The following is a 15,501-nucleotide window of genomic DNA, read 5'->3' as shown; positions in this document are numbered from 1 at the left end:
TGGGGAGGGCAGATGTCCAAGTTGGTGATTCTGCTGGTGCTCACTGCCAGCCTGGACCTCCACGGACATCACACCCAGGAGAGACTATATTCCGCATGCAACCAGTCACTGGGATGAGCCCAACATCCAGCTCCTCGCCAGGGCATGGTCACATGCAAGCCACCCCCCTGGGCAGCCTGCACCTGGGCCCACAGGTCTGCATCAACCACCAAGGCAGGGCTGGAGGGATTAGTGAGGATCCTGCCACTCCCTTCATGATGCTAAAACCAAAAGGCACCAGTGCTGGTGTGGGATACCTGGCAGGCACCTGCACACAGCCAGGCACAGGGTGCCTGGGGAGCCCCAGTCCACTGCCAGGGACCACAACACACTGGGAACAAGCTCATCCCCACATCACATCACGATGCAAAAGCTCAGCTGCTCTTAAAGGATGGCTGCTGGCTATAAATCATTTGTAAGCTGCAGGAAGTGATCAGAAATAATGGCATCAGCGTCTTGGACAGCAAGGGGATAATGGGCTGATGTTCTCTGAACACCTGGGACAACCACACTGTACAAGACTGCCAAAGGCAAACAGAGATCAAGATGGGCTCTGCAGGATGACCAGATGCTCTGTGGGGAGCAGGCAGCTTGAGGGTCCTCTGCAAGGCACCGGGGTGAGGGGCAGGAAAGCTTCCTGAAATTATATGGCTTAGGATATACCGGATGCCAGGCTGGGTTCACCCTGGCAATGAAAAGGCTGAACAGAGGCCAAGAAGTACTTAATAATGGAAGAGCTGTGCTGGGGATGCCCAAGCCCTGCCATGCTCTGCAGGGTGCTGGGGAAAAGAGGGCTTCATCTGCACCAGCTCCATCCCAAGTACATCCTCATGCTTTATTGAGCAGACAGATGAGACAGCCTTTTCTGGATGGATTAGAAGCACGTTTGGTGGGATCTGTTTGTAGTCGATAACCACTTAATTCTGCACTGCCCTTCTTGCCCAGATCCACCTGTGTAACGTCTGCATCGACCAGAAATTAGAAACTGGGCAGTAAACAATAGCAATCACAAATGAAGCCAGCCTTTAACCATCAATTTTTGATAAAAATAGATGCCTCAATCCTGCTAAGCCTAATAATAGGGCAAGTAGATTATCAGAGGCCCAATTTAATGAGGCTTTACTGCATTACCGTTATTAACGCTCGGTGTGCTCAGAAGCTGAGAGATTATTCTTGTCCCCTTCACTGAGAGAAGAAATCCATTATCAGCACACAAAGGTGTCCAGGCACTCACACCTCTGCAGCCTGGCAGGGCTGGACCTTGGCTGCAGCCTCTTCTCTCCCCACGTTGGATCCTAGCGAGGATCCTTTCATCCTGCCAGTATGGGGGAATAGAGGCACGTCCTCCAGACTGACACAGACTCCCTGGCACATCCACGCTCCCTGGTTTTCCCCCCTTCAGCTCAGCCTCACTCACCCCTGCACAAACAGCACTGGGATGTCCCGGCTGAAGATGCTCTCCGATGCCAAGGCCCTGTCAGCCAAGGCTACGTGCACACTGGATGGCTCTTGGAGAGCCCCATTCTCCTCCCTTCCCCACGGGAGCCATCCCCTCCCCTGCATGCCTCTCTCCAGCCTGTGAAATGTGTCCAGTTCCTAATTGCCCCCGCATTAGAGGGTGGCTATAACTCAGCCAGCTTTTGATAAAATAGCACTTACAGGGAGAAGAGAGAGTTCCTATTACCGTTTATCAAGCCCCTGGAATGGGAGCGAAGGAGTCAGAGTTTATATGATCCGTCATCCAAATTAATGCTCTTGGCTCCCCGTCGCCCACAAAGGCCAGATGAAACACGACAAAATCAACACAAAACATACCGCTGCCTTTCAAACTGCCGATAACCAAAGATATGCCCCACGGCGGCTCGGCAAAGGGAAAAGGGATCCGGCTGCCTGCGGGCGAGATCCAGGCAGGGCTGCCTCTGCCTGGCCCTGCGATTAGCAGCTCATCTTGGGAGGAGGAGAGGGCAGTGCTCAGGAAGGTACGGCTGGGGCTGGCTGCCCTCCAAGCCGATAGAGCCCCAGCCAGCGGCTGCGAGGCAGCCAACGCCTCGGCCAGGATGTGTGCAAGACTTGGCTTTGAAGCGGATCCAGAGCGGTGAGGAGGATGTTGATCTCTGGAGCAGTTGCAAGAGTTCAAGCTCTCCTATTGAGCAGGGGAGGAACGGGAGTACCTGCTCCGGGGGAGCTGACCCCTTGCTAGCAGGCAGCAAGGGGCTGCTCTCCTGAAGGCTTTGCCTGTTTAACATGAGGTGGTGTGGCTGCATGATGTCCGCAGTCTGGATGCTTGCCACTTCACTGGGACGCCTCAGAGAGCAGGGGAGGGAAGGGACATACACAGATTTGCCAGGACTATCTGGCCATCTCCCCTCTGATCCTTGATCCACAGCTGGGATGTGCTCCAAGAAGCTGAGACAGCACTGAGCAACTCCTGAACTGAAATCAGGGCTTCAGGGGATTTGATTTCTCTCCTTGAGGTGATTCATCACAGACCTGCTCATTTTCAAACGGGAGATGCACTCCCATCACAGAGAAGAGCAGCCTAAGATTCGCTAGGGTCCACATGTAACCCAGACCTGCTGTGGTACCCAGCACACGTGCACAGCTATGCAGGGTTTGGACATCACAGAGCTGGAGCCCAAGACCTGCTGAAATGTTTGCAGGGGTACAGGGAGGAAGAATTAGTTTCATTAACATGCACAATTCAGAGGACTACAGAGGTATGAGAGAATAAAATGTTTCAAGCCAATGGTGCTTTGCAGACAACAAAGCCATAAAAAATCCACCCAGACAATCAGACCCTTGCATATAATAATAGTGCCAAAAGGTTGTAGAATGACATGGTTCATTTCCAAGCCTTAAACCCTGCCTTGTACCTAACACACACACAGAGATTTGCCTCATCTCCTCATCGTCCTGCAATCAGGAGGAAGCTGCAGCACTGGGACACCAACAATGCTGACTAGCTGCTGCCAGGGGAGAAGAGCTGGAGAGGAACTGTTCCATGTGGGTAGCAAACCCAAGCACAGCAGGTTGAGATCAGCTGGAGGTGGGACTTCATGGGTGGCAACACCAGGACTCAGTGGAAACTCCCTTTCTTGCCAGGTGAGCAAGCACCTCTCTTCCTTATATGCAAAACATCCTGGAGGTGTGATGCACACATGGCAATATTTATTGTTTAAAAAACCCCATTTGGTCAAGTGCCAGCAAGCAACTCTTCTGGCAAGCATGTCACTGTGCAGAGGGACAGGACAGCTTGGGGAATAAATACCTGGGCCTGGACACTGCAGAGCAGGCTGCTGTGATCCTGCCTGCCTGAGGGTGAACTAGTGCAGCAATCTTCCAGCAAAGATCACAGCCCAGGTCCAGTGCAGATCTGCCTCATCACTGCAGTATTATCCACCTTCCATCTCCATGTATTACAGCTGCATCCATCCCCATGCAGGATCCAGCACTGGGGGGTATTGCACCCCACCCTGCCCAACTTCCCTGCTCCTCTGATCATGCTACTGGTGACAGCATCTCCACACACAACTGAACCACAGGCTGGCTATGAGGGGCAGGGACAGAGAGTCTGAACTAGAACAGACTCTGATGCTCAGATTAAAAACACATTTAGAGGATGGTCTCATTAGGACTTCCCGTCTCTCCCTAACCTTGATCCCCAGGTGCTCAAGCTAATAATGCTTCAGATGCTCTACGGTGGGAAACTCTGAATTGCTCATTAGGCAGCCAAACCACATCAGAGCTATTCCGGGGAGAAAGCACTGGGAATCTTTACAGGAACCTTTGGACTCCGAGTCACAGTATTAGCATTGATTTTAAATGAAATAATGGTCCCCACTGAGCATTAAAAGCATTCTTTATAGAAAGCCAGCAAGGTAGAAAAGAGCCATTGTACCCAGAACCCTGGCATGCCTCCAGGCCCCTCTGCTCTCAAGTGAATGGCAGAGCCGCTAATAAAGGCAATCTTCACCTCCTCAGCGCTCGACACTAGCCCCGTGTTTGCTGTAGGCTCAGTGAGACATCATGTACTGTCTAATGAACATGGGAAATTAGCCATGCCTCTCTCGTCCTGCTTCAAGATGCTATTAAAGAGCTTTCAAGCCTTGAAGCAAGCTTTCACCTAAGAGGAGGAGAGCTGCTGGCTGCGCACAGCTGCACACGCTGGGTGCTGCTGTGCGGATGAACGTGCACATCTCCCTTACCTTCCTTGTCACCAACAGCGGGGCTCCTGCTCTTTCCCCTGGGACTGCTGCTTGGCTGCTGCGGCTCCTTCTCAGCCTGCTGCTGCTGGGACTGGGAGAGCTTGCTCGGGGGTACGTCCTCACGGGCAGACTCGTGGGCTTTTGTGATCTGCTGCTGGTAGAGGGCCAAGGCATGGGGAGGCACCTGAGGCTTCACACTTCCACTCTGCAGTATCCCCTCCGAGAAACCCTCGGAAATCTGCAAAGCAATACGAATTGGTGACACTTGGCATGTGCTGCTGACACCCATAGCAGTCCTGGAGACATCAAGGTGTCATGAGAAGCACCTGCCCCACACTAGCACTTCAAGTCTTACCAGCCCAACAAACAGGGCTTCAGAGCTCACCAGCCATCACATAAGCGTATAAGCTCTGTGCTGGTGATGCTACAAGAGAGCCTCACACTTCCCATGTTTAAAACCTCTGATCTATAGTTAAGTGCTTGCAGCTTTTGCCAGATGTTACACTACAGCAGCCACATCTTAAGCTTTAACATGGGAAACTGGAAGAGCATCAGGAATGGATCCTCCCCGAGTGCTCAGAACCCAGATCTCCTCCCTGCCCACCCCGTGCTGTTGCTCCTCTGGTGTAGACCCTGGGGATACCGGGGTGCTTTTGTCACAGCCTAAGCAGAGCCTCTGGATGAGGAAGAGCGTAAACACTTCTTAGGCGGTTTCCTTCAAGCACACGAGATGAAGAGAAGCAGAGGGAAGGTGCACCCTTGCTTTTTAAAGCAACGGGAGGCAGCAGTCATATGGCAATGAGAAGCTTTTTCTGGCCAGACCTCCCACGACTTTCTGATCAAAGAGCTCAAGGGACATCCAAATGCTGCTGGCAGAGCTGCTCCAGCAACTGGGAACACACTCGGCACAGAGAGCACCTTGCCTGCTAGGGAGCTCACCCTGCCCAGAGGCACGGCTCTGTGCAGACTATGAGCTTGGCCATCCACAGGGATGAGCGTGTCCTTCCAACCCTGCCACACACCATGCAGGCAACACAGCCTGATGGAAGAGCACGCAGGAGGCACACACAGCCACTGTGCTCCCAGTCCCAGCCCTCTCTAATGGGGTACTCACAATGGGAGGGATGGCAGCAGCACGCTGCTTCAGCTGCTTCAGGTCCAGTGGCTTCTGTGGCGAGGAGTTCAGCCTGGCATCGCTGGCAGTGTTGAGCAGGCTGGGCCGGGGGGACAGCAACCTGGACACAAAACATGCACGTCAACCAGGCAGTGCACATGTCCCATTGGTTCCCCATGCCCTGCACCCCTCTGTTTCATGCTGCTTAGCCTAAAGGACACCCTTTTCATCAGAGAGGAATGTGCTGGACCACTGCTCGCTGCTGGGCTCCTGCAGGATGATCTGCCATGCTACCCAAAGCCTGTGGGGACCCACTGCTGCTATGGAGGTGTCTCAACTTCAACCTTGGTGGGCTGCAGTGTCCCCAGGTCATTTTGGTCTATGAGGGCAACACAGCCTGGCCCGGGTAGCACCCGGGGCAGCTGTGCTTTGGGATGACAAGTCTGAGAGGAAGCAGAGCATGGGATCCTGCTTTCCAAAGACAACCCATGTGGGGCTCTGTGCTCAAGTGAGATCACTACATCTGGCTCATCCCCAGTGCTGACTATTTCTACCAAATCTGCTTCTGTCCACAGTAAACCCAAAGGAGAGCTGGAGCCTGGAGTTACAGAGTAGTAAGGCAACCAGTTCAGATTTCACATATGGGCATCACGCTACCTCGCTGGAGCTCACACGTGGTGCTTTCCCAGCACTCAGGATCAGCCTCGGGCTACTCTTCAAGGACTATCTTTTAACACGGTGCTAAAACCTGGGCAACCAACCACATGCACATGACTGGGGTGCTCAGATCACTTGAAAGATGAGAGGCTGGATTTGGATGGGATTTGATGCTCAGCCCAGTGGCTCTACAGCCCTGCACCCTCACTACTTGCTCTTTCCCTTGGCTATCTGAGTTGCCTCAAGCACTCAGCCAGCCGTGCTGAGCCCCTCTGCAAACAGTGTGAGCATCTCCACAGTGTCACTGAAATGGGGTAAGGATGAAGGTGTGTGAAACCCATGGGTCAAACCCTCAGTGTGCCCAGCTCCTGAGCTCACACTGAGACCCCAGGGACCACGTCTCCCCAGACCAACTCTGCTCTCCCTCCCTCCTGTTTGTTGAAGCCAGTTCATAGTTTTCAAGCTTTACAGCTTGATTTGTTTATTTTAGCTGTTATTTCACTGCTCTCTTCAGCCTATAAATTTCAAGGTCATTCCATGCTCACCCTTGGATGAATAAACAAGTGTGGCGGGGCCATGTGCAGGGAATAAACTCATCACGGTGCGGGGACTGCCCCCAGCCCGTGCTCTGCACAGTGGCCAGCATTGGAGGGGACTCACCTCCAGATTGAGACCAGGGTGCTCTCATTAGGCACCCAGGGCAGACCAGGCAAAAGACAGCAAATCTGAGCTGCCCCCCAAATAACTGCACTGATAAATGCAACATGGGTGCTGTGAAGCCATGCTGTGGGGGACACAGGGCTCCTGCAAGGGTGCAACACCCCAAAGTCTGCTGAGGCACACGGCTGGGGACAACGGCACTTGGCACTTGCTCCTGAGACATTTGCTCCATGCTGAGCTGTTGCTCACAGGAGGTGACCGACCCAGGAGTGCTGGCCCAGCTCCACGTCCCTGTCACTGCTGGCCCAGGACAGATGTGCTCAGCACTGCTCTGCTCACAGCAGTTCTTGCAGGACATGTAGCTGAACAGCTTGATGCTCCAGAGCTGGACAAGCAGGCTCCCACCAGCCCCCAACAGAGCAACCACCCCAGCAGCAGCTCTGTGCATTCATAGTGCTTACAGAGATGCATTTAAGCACACTTAAGATCATCAGGTTTTCTAAAGCCCTCCAGGATCCTGAGCTTAGGAAGCCAGGGTAAGTATCAAGCTCATCAATATGCAAATTGCATAATTTAGTACGTCCCTCCCAGCAGATCCTGCGCTGCACGCAGGGCTGTCTGTTGGGTACTTTGCTCTGGGAGTCACCAGATGAACAATCCTCATCACCTCACATCCACCTGATGACAGCCCGGGGCCTTCCAGACCCAATGGGTGAGCATGGGTGATAGCAGTGGGAGGGACGGGAAAAGGATTTGAGCAGGAAAGGCCTGGCACATGGCTGAGCCTTTGCAGTGTGGAAACAGACCCTCCAAGGCACAAAGCTTTGGGGGTGACCAGGACACTGCGTTCCCACACCTCCTTCACCCTCCACCACGGACAAGCTTCACTGCCAGACAAGCCAACACACTGACACATGGCCTGAACACAATTCCTTGCACAAACAGCGGTTGTGCAAAGGTAACAGCTACCAGATTTCCCCAATGGGCTCCCCCAACCCAGGGCCACAGCACCAACATGACGCTTGCCCAGCAGAGCCCTTGTACCTATGGCTATGCCAGTGACCAGGACATATAGTGCAAGGGTGGCTTTGTGCCACACTTGGTGGCTTGATGCTCACAGGCAGGCATCTCCTATCTGCACTTCAGGTCTGCAGGGGTTGACCATGCAGGGCCTCCCTCATGTGTCCCCATCTGGTGTGGCCCCCTGCAGAACAGCAGTACCGACAGCACCAGCAGCAGCCCTCGCGCAGCACGCTGCACAGAACCACAGTTAATCAGCTGCCTTCCCCAGCTTTGACGAGTTAAGGCTCTGCCTCCTTACCTTGGACTTGTCTTTGCCAGCGTGAACTGCAGGACTCAAGCAAGGCTGCCCCAACATCACACGCCAACCCTGCACCTTCCCCTCTCACCGCAGGGACAACCCCAGCCACCCTCTGTCCCCTGCTGGGAGATGCTGTGGACAGCTTGATGCCTTCACCAGTGCGGGGAAGCGCTCCCACGCCGTGCCGGCGCGCGGTGGGCGGGCGAGCATCGGGTGATGCGGTGATGGGGCGGCTCACGTGGCATCCCGGCAGCCTGGTCCTGCTCCGTGCGAGTCACACTGCAGCAGCGGGGCTGCGGTACCCGCCCGCGAGCCCTCAGCTGGGGAGAACATCACTGGGAGCATCAGAACCAGCACTGGTGTGAGCTGCAGCATTCCCGTGCCGCCTGGCTCTGCCATCACTCGTGCTCCATCGCCACGCCGGGTAAGAGGAGTGGCCTGGGAGCTGTGGGATGCCTGTTTAATGTTTAACACTCCTGGAAGCTGGTAACTGTTTGACAAGCGAGATAGGCGCTGACTCAGCGAGGAGCTGGGGATGAAAAAGTCGTTCCCAAGACCTGCTCCTTTGCTGCTGGGAAGTCGGTACAAGCTGCTGCTGTCCTGGTTTTGGCTGGGTTAATGTTAAACTCAAGGAGCACAGCCCCGCTGGCCTCACTCTCCCTTTGCTAGGAGGCTTTCTCCCGTCTGGGAAGGAGGAGAGGGCGGGGAGGGGTGGTGCTGGACTCTGTCCACCGCTGGAGAGGAGCACTGCAGCCAAGAGGCCCCAGCCCTGCCATGGGGCCCAGGCCAGCAGCACCCGCACCGCCCCTCAGCATCATCAGTGCTGCTTCCAGCTGCTCAGCAGCAAGGGGCTGCTCATTCAGGGCAGCGTGGAGGATGTTGCTGCACAAGGAGGACTCACCCACTGGCTCCCACATCAATCACAAGGAAAGCATGGAGAACATTAAGAGTGGTGGAGATGCACGACGGCTCCCAACTGCCTCATCCTGCTGCTTTGCTCCGCTGGTTTTCCAAACAGCCCCATCCACAGCACTGAGTACAACCCACCTAGCCTGGCAGCACCCCTCTCACCAATAAAATGCCCCCTGCAAGCCCATGGGAGGGATGTGGGATGCTGGATGTGGAATGCCAGTCTCCAGTCCCAGCCCAGCTCTGAGGCAGGGAGGGACTTTTCCCTGTGTTCAATGGCAAACTCAGGAGTCCCATCTGGCCCAGGAGCCAGCACAGATGGAAGCCGGAGCCATTACAAAAATCAGATATATGTATTCATATATATTCTATAGAACCAGGAAATCTTCCTCCTATTTATGAGGCTCTGGGTGGGGAGAGCTCTGTGGGAAAAGCCAGAAGAGAAGAACGCTTCTCCAAGGAGGAGGCCAGTGTTTCACCTCCTTGCCCCAAGAGGCATCCATGAAGGGTCAGAACCACCCTTGGCTGCTGGCTCCAGGGGTGGATGAAGGGCTCAGGACTGCAGCGGCTCAGGTGAATACCTGGAGGCACAGCCCCAGGAAAGCTCACACAGCCCACACCATTCCCCTCCCTTTATGGCCAGGACAGATAATTCCCCCCTACAGATCCAAACAGCATCTCAACCAAGGGAGCAGCTCACCCCCTCTCTGCACTGGGAACATGTCCCTGACGTGACTTCTCTCCTGCCAGCACCGACTCAGAAACCATTCCCAACCCTGGATGCTGGCAAACCAGCCCGTGCTCTGCACAACTGCCGTCCCCAAGGGCACGTCCTGCTCCATTGCGTCACCCAGACGGGCTGCCACCAGCCCTGCACCCAACAGCAGCCCGCGGCCATTGCCCAGGAGTACCCGTACGCTGGGACATCGCACTGCCCGTTGTGTAACGGCCCCTTTGGAAGTGATAGCCAAAGGGTCACAACCACGTAGGGCAGAGCCAGGCCTGTCCCTTTGGCTGTGGGAGCCCCTCAACAGTGATATTCCCAAGCTCAGGAGCGTGCATGTGGACAGTGCAGCACGTACAGAGATACTCCTCTGGCCCTGGGCCATGCACTTGCCCACCTCTCTCCCCAGTCCTACCTGCTCTTGTCCACAGCATCCTGCTCGTCCATCTCATCCGCGCTGCAGGTCGCGCTGGAATCGCTGTCGGGGTTCACCCCGGAGCCTTTACTGCCTTTATGGCTCTCCTTCTTCTCGGCCTTGGGTGTCCCCTCCGTCCCTGCTGTCCCTGCGCCACTGACGCTGCTTTCTGCCTTCTTGTCATTCCCCTTGTCCTTCTCCTGGCTGTCTTCGCTCTCCTCCTTCTTCACCTCGCTCTTGCAGGGCTCTTCGCTCACCTTCTCCTCCGGCTCCTCCGTTTTCACCACGTCCACCACCAGGTCCTCCTGCACCTTCTCCTCGCTGCTGGGTGGCTCGGGAGCTGCCTCCGGCTGCGGGCTGGCAGCAGGAGCCGGGTTGGCAGCGGGAGCTGGGGGAGCGTCGGGGGGTGTTGGAGCCTCTTCCCACTTGACTGCCGGTTCTGTGCCGGAGTCACCTCCCGGCCCGGGTGGTGCCTTGGCCCCGTTTTCGCCTCCTTCTTTGGCTTCAGGCCTCGGCGAGGGAATGCTCTCGGTGTCGGAGCTGTTATTTACTGCAGCTGAGAAAAGGGAAGAAATAAAAATAAGGATCAGCCCAAGATTCTTGCTTCCCATATCGCTGCCTCCACCCCCTCCCTTGGGAGGAGAACGCCCTCGTTCCTCCGAGGAGGAGACGATCCCAGGGCTGGGAGAGCTGCGCCGGGATCCCCGGATCCAGAGCCTACGAAGCAAAGGGATGCTCTGGGGGCCTCTTCGCTTGCCCAGCACAACTGCTGTTAACCCCCACCCAAACACAAACCCACACGCCCAAAAGCCTGGAGATGGAGCAACTGGGAAGCTGGATTTTAATGGAAAACCCTGGCTGCTGGCTGGATTTGCAGGACAGGACCTGCTCCCTCCTCACCCTCTCACCCATGGCTCTGGATCAGCTCTGCTCCCCCAGGACCAGGGACACTCTGATTGCTGACTTACATCGCCTGTGTCCCTGCCTCTGCCACCCCAGGGCAGCTGGGGACCATCCCAAAACACTGGTGTGTTTATTGTTATTTAAGCTGCCAGTGCAGATGAAAGGAGGTCAGGGTCAGTGAAAGCAAAGTGCTGGCAGTGCTGCAGGACAGGTTAATTATTACATGGAAAAGATCACTCTCAAATCTGCCACCAATGGCTTAAAATGAGCTGGAAGCACAAGCGTCCATGAACTGCTGCAGATGAAGGTGATGCCAAGAGATTGTTTCTAATGCTGGGCAGATTGTTCCCTCCAAGCCTTTGCCAGACAAACACAGCCAGGAGCCTTCCACAAACCCATTTCAGCGTGTCCTCACTGAGCAGACCTGAAGCCCAAAAGCTTCTTCATGTGCATCCCTTGACTTGCCTCTCTCCATAGCAGCACAGACAGCTTTCAAGTGGTGGTGAGATGAGTGGCACACAGGGACTATGTCCCAAGACTGTGTCAAAGCACATCTATCCTTCCTTGGCAGGAAAAAGTGCCAGACTCATCAGCAATCTCAGCCTTCTCCACCCTTTACTCACTTGCAACCAAGCAATGAGGTGTCCCATCATCCTCGCAGGGATGAGGTTTATGGCATGTTCAGCTGAACTCTCCCTGACTGCCACTCAACGCAGACCACCACACTGAGACATCCAATGGTGGCTTGTTCCAGGCTCAGCCAAGCTCCAGCACACTCCTTCCAGATGCTGATTCCACAGTGATACCATAACCCCCACACCAAGTCCTTTCTCCCTGGCCAGCCACATGGTCCCCTGACTCCAAGCTATAGCCTGAGCATCCTAAATGTCACCCACCCTGCCACTTCTGTGCCTGTGCTTTTCATCCCCTCTGCTTACAACCTTCTTCATCTCCTCAGCCCACACCAGGAGCAGAACAGGAGACAATACTTGGAGCATAAGGCTCGGGGCATGTCAAGAGCCCTGTCTCTAATCTCAAGAATACGTTGTTTCCTCTCGAGCACTCTTACAAAGAGCAATAACCACCTTTTACTTTGCGCCTCTGAGTCATGTATCACCTCGCACAAAGATTTACCTGGAATCTGCCTTGTAATGAGTCACTTGCCAAGATGATTTGAAAAGATTTCCCATTTTGAGTCCCATTAGCCTGGGTGCTGAGGCCAGGAACCAGCGTGGTGCCAGAGTGCTGGTTAAGTTATTAAATTACTTTGACAGAAGTCAAATGGGGCTATTGTTGGAAAATTATGCACATTTTCTCCAAACTCCAAACTGCCGCGCTTTCTAAGCGATAAATAGCTGAAAATTGTCACTTTCAAGTTGTTCCCTTTCTTTAGTACGGCTGGGAGGGAGGAAAATGCTGCCTTAAAAGGGTAAGGAGGAGGAACAGACCCGCCAAGATCCATCAGCTTTGCTGGTGGGAGACCATAGCTTCCCCTGCCCTTGCTGGCAGTGCTGGCCTCCAGCAGCAGCAATGCCCTGACGGGACAGGGATGGGCACACACAAACCTTGGTGGGTTATCCCTCCTTGAGCCCATGATAAGCTCCTCAAGAGCCCACAGTGGTGGCTATCTAACCCTGCTGAGTGTGAAGGGACCCTTCTTTGGTGGGAAGTACCAAGAAATGTGATTTACAAGAGCACCCAAGCGTGCCAGGCCCTGGTAAGCAGCAAGCTTGTAGAGAACATGCTGATGGAAATCAGAAACCAAAGGGCTCCCAAAAATAACCATCCAGACAGACACAGGAGGAGGGCAGTGATCCAGGACACTTGTCAAAAGCGTGCAATCCAGAGGCATCCAAAATACCACGAGTACCTCATGCTCCGGGATGTTGTCACGTCGGTGTGGCTTTGGGGTGTCAGATGTGACCCCCTGTGAGCACTGACATTTGCAGCCCTGGAGAGGCTCCATGTGTTGCCTCTGCTGTAACCATGCAGCAAAGCCAAGAGACCTGAGCTCACCTTCCGCCTCTTCGGCCATCTCCTCCTCGTTTCCGCTCGCCCCTGACACCTCCATCTCCTCGTCCTCGGCTGCGGGAGGGAAGGTGGCTTCTTCGTTTTGAACGGCGGTCCCTTTTTTCTTCTTCCTCTTGGCGTTCCGTTCTTTCTCCTGGGGAAGAGGCAGAGAATGGTGAGAAGGAAAGCCCACGGGGAGCTGTGTGGGAGCAGAGAGCACCGGTCCTGCCCAAAGGGCCAAGAGAAATGCCAGCACTGCCATCGCCCTCCCCACTGCCATTATTGACTCTTGGGACTGGCCTTGCCTGCCCGAAGCCCAGCAGCCTGGGCTCACCATCGTTCAACACGCAATGGCCAGCCTGGCTCCACGCTGAGCTCCAGCCTCAGGTGTCACTGCGCCTATACAGCAGCAACGTCACGGACAGGAAGACAAGTGACACACTCAGAAGTCACCAGGACAGGGCTGGCAGAGCCTGGTGGTCCCGTGTCCGTGCATTACACGCACACAACGTGCTCATCTTGCGCATTTCCAGGCGCAACCTGCAGCTACACAAACACGAGAGGCCACGGCCTGACGCTCATCGCAGATAACGAAGCTGATGCCCCACATACCCCAACCAACACTTCCACACATCAGCTTTCCTGGCCGGCGCTACCAAAGGACTTTGATTCCCATGCTGGGAATGGTCCATGCAGCACAGCAACCCAAAGGTGAGCTGCATGGTGCCCCCGTCCTGCCCTGAGACAGCCCCGTCCCTGCTCGCTGGGGCACGTGCCACAGCCATGAGGGTGCAGACAGCTGCTCCCTCCCACCGACCCAAAGGAAAAGTCTCAGCTTTGCTATTGTTTCCTGCTCTTGTTGCTTGAGTAAATATTACCAGTAGGAACAGGCCCATCATCTCCGGCTCTCCCTGCAAACCCCACAAGAATGACGCGTGTAGGATGTTTATTTACATGGATGAAAAGATAAAGCCATGGTGGAAACGTTAACTTTGCTGCGGGACCTCTGTGCTGGGAAGAGCTGCTCCCCCCTTCCCCTCGCTTCTCTTCCCCCCAACCCTGCAACTTTTCAACCCTTTAGAAAACTTCCAGATAAAACAAACAAATACAACTGCTTTTTGCTTGGAAACGCTGCTTGCTCAAAGTCTATTTTTATCAAGCTGGGCAGGAGAGAGGGGAAAAAGGCACTTCAGGAAGGGCTCTGTGGAGGCTCAGAGCAGCAGTGGGCGGAAGGCAGAGCTCTGTGATGCCCTCACCCCATCCCAGCGGCGATGCCCTGGCAGTGCCGGTGTCCGCGCCTCTGCCCCAGCACCGATTCAGCACTCGCACGTTTCTGTCTGAAGCAGCAGTTCCCCATCACGCTCATGTGGTGACAAAGCGCTGACGTTACTATGGCAAAGACTTCTCTGCCTCTTACTCATGGGTCCGTGACTCAGCCGCGGGCAGGAGCAGGCTCCTCACTGGGGATTTAGCTGGGAACCAGCCTCTGCCTCAGCACCCTACTTGGCCAGGTCCTGGGGGCTGTCAATGAGCTGCCCTGGAGGCACTGTTGGTCCCTCTCCTGGCAAGCACCACTGCTGTTATTTAGGGAAATTATGTGAAATCCAGGCAGCAGATCCCAGCTACATCTAGAGATATGTTCAAGCCACCACCTCTTCTAATGCTAACAGCACCAGCCCCCTCGTGCAGTCTTGCTCCTGGCACCCAGCCCTGGAAAGGGGTCCCTTTCTGCCTCCGTAATGAATCACGGGGCTCCCACAGCTGACATGGGATCCTAACCAACACTGCAGCAGACATCGAAGTGTCTCTGTGAGCCCTGCCTGGGACCAGGCATCTCCTGTCTCATAACATACTCTTAATCGAAGCAATTACCAGCAAGGCCAGGGGAAGGTGCCAGGACCATTTGCTATGAGCACCCTGATGCTCACTTTGTGCTATACCAGCCCACGGGGTCTCTACTCCCTACCTGACACCAGGTACTTCTGCAGGAGCATCCAGCACTTGGTGCTACTTCTGCAGTCTGCCTTGCCAAGACCACTGAGGAGATGGGCTGTGCACAGCGAGGGCACTGAACCCAGCATGAGGGGTTCTCCATGCCTGCTCCTCCGTGCTGCCCTCCCGGGTTACCAGGAACCCAGCCAGCCCCATCACGCTGACTCCCAGCCTGGCAGGGATGGGCAGCTCTTCCCTCACCACCCAGGCACTGGGCACTGCCTCCCACCACTCAAGTTCACTGCCCATCTCTCTGGTTTTCTACCTCGCAGGCAGAGCACCCACCCCGACAAATTTGGTCTCTCCTTGTACTCACCATCTGATGTGGCAGCAACAGCCAAAACAGCTTCCAAACCCTCTTACTGACACGGAGACATCAATACGGGTACCTCCCATCAGCATCAGCCGTTCCTAAGAGCAGGACCTGGCAGTGCCAGACTGATGTGACATAACGATGTGTATCTGAGACTGCACCAGGACCAGGACTAACCACAGAGTGACTCCTATGCCCTGCCACAGAAGCAGGCAGCAGCCATGGGAAGAGGCAGTGGT

General features: G+C 55.0%; 1 protein-coding gene across 9 annotated transcripts in view; it reads right to left on the bottom strand.

Annotated features, from left to right (window-relative positions):
- The window catches only part of NCOR2 (nuclear receptor corepressor 2), a 161,940-nt gene that overhangs the window by 28,588 nt on the left and 117,851 nt on the right, over nt 1-15,501 (bottom strand). For all 9 annotated transcript variants that reach the window (XM_061466184.1, XM_061466189.1, XM_061466190.1 and 6 more), the window contains exons 18-21: nt 12,964-13,111; nt 10,045-10,600; nt 5,359-5,479; nt 4,245-4,482 (exon numbers count right to left, since the gene is read on the bottom strand). In XM_061466184.1, coding sequence (XP_061322168.1) covers nt 4,245-4,482; nt 5,359-5,479; nt 10,045-10,600; nt 12,964-13,111 — 1,063 coding nt within the window. The remainder of the gene's footprint in view (nt 1-4,244; nt 4,483-5,358; nt 5,480-10,044; nt 10,601-12,963; nt 13,112-15,501) is intronic.

This window comes from Pezoporus flaviventris, unplaced genomic scaffold (assembly GCF_033815535.1).
Source record: "Pezoporus flaviventris isolate CSIRO_AGI_PZ_B2104156 unplaced genomic scaffold, CSIRO_AGI_Pfla_v1 ptg000041l, whole genome shotgun sequence".
Lineage (NCBI taxonomy): Eukaryota > Metazoa > Chordata > Aves > Psittaciformes > Psittacidae > Pezoporus > Pezoporus flaviventris.
Note: the sequence above shows the minus strand (reverse complement) of the source record. Positions and strands in the feature narration are given on the sequence as shown.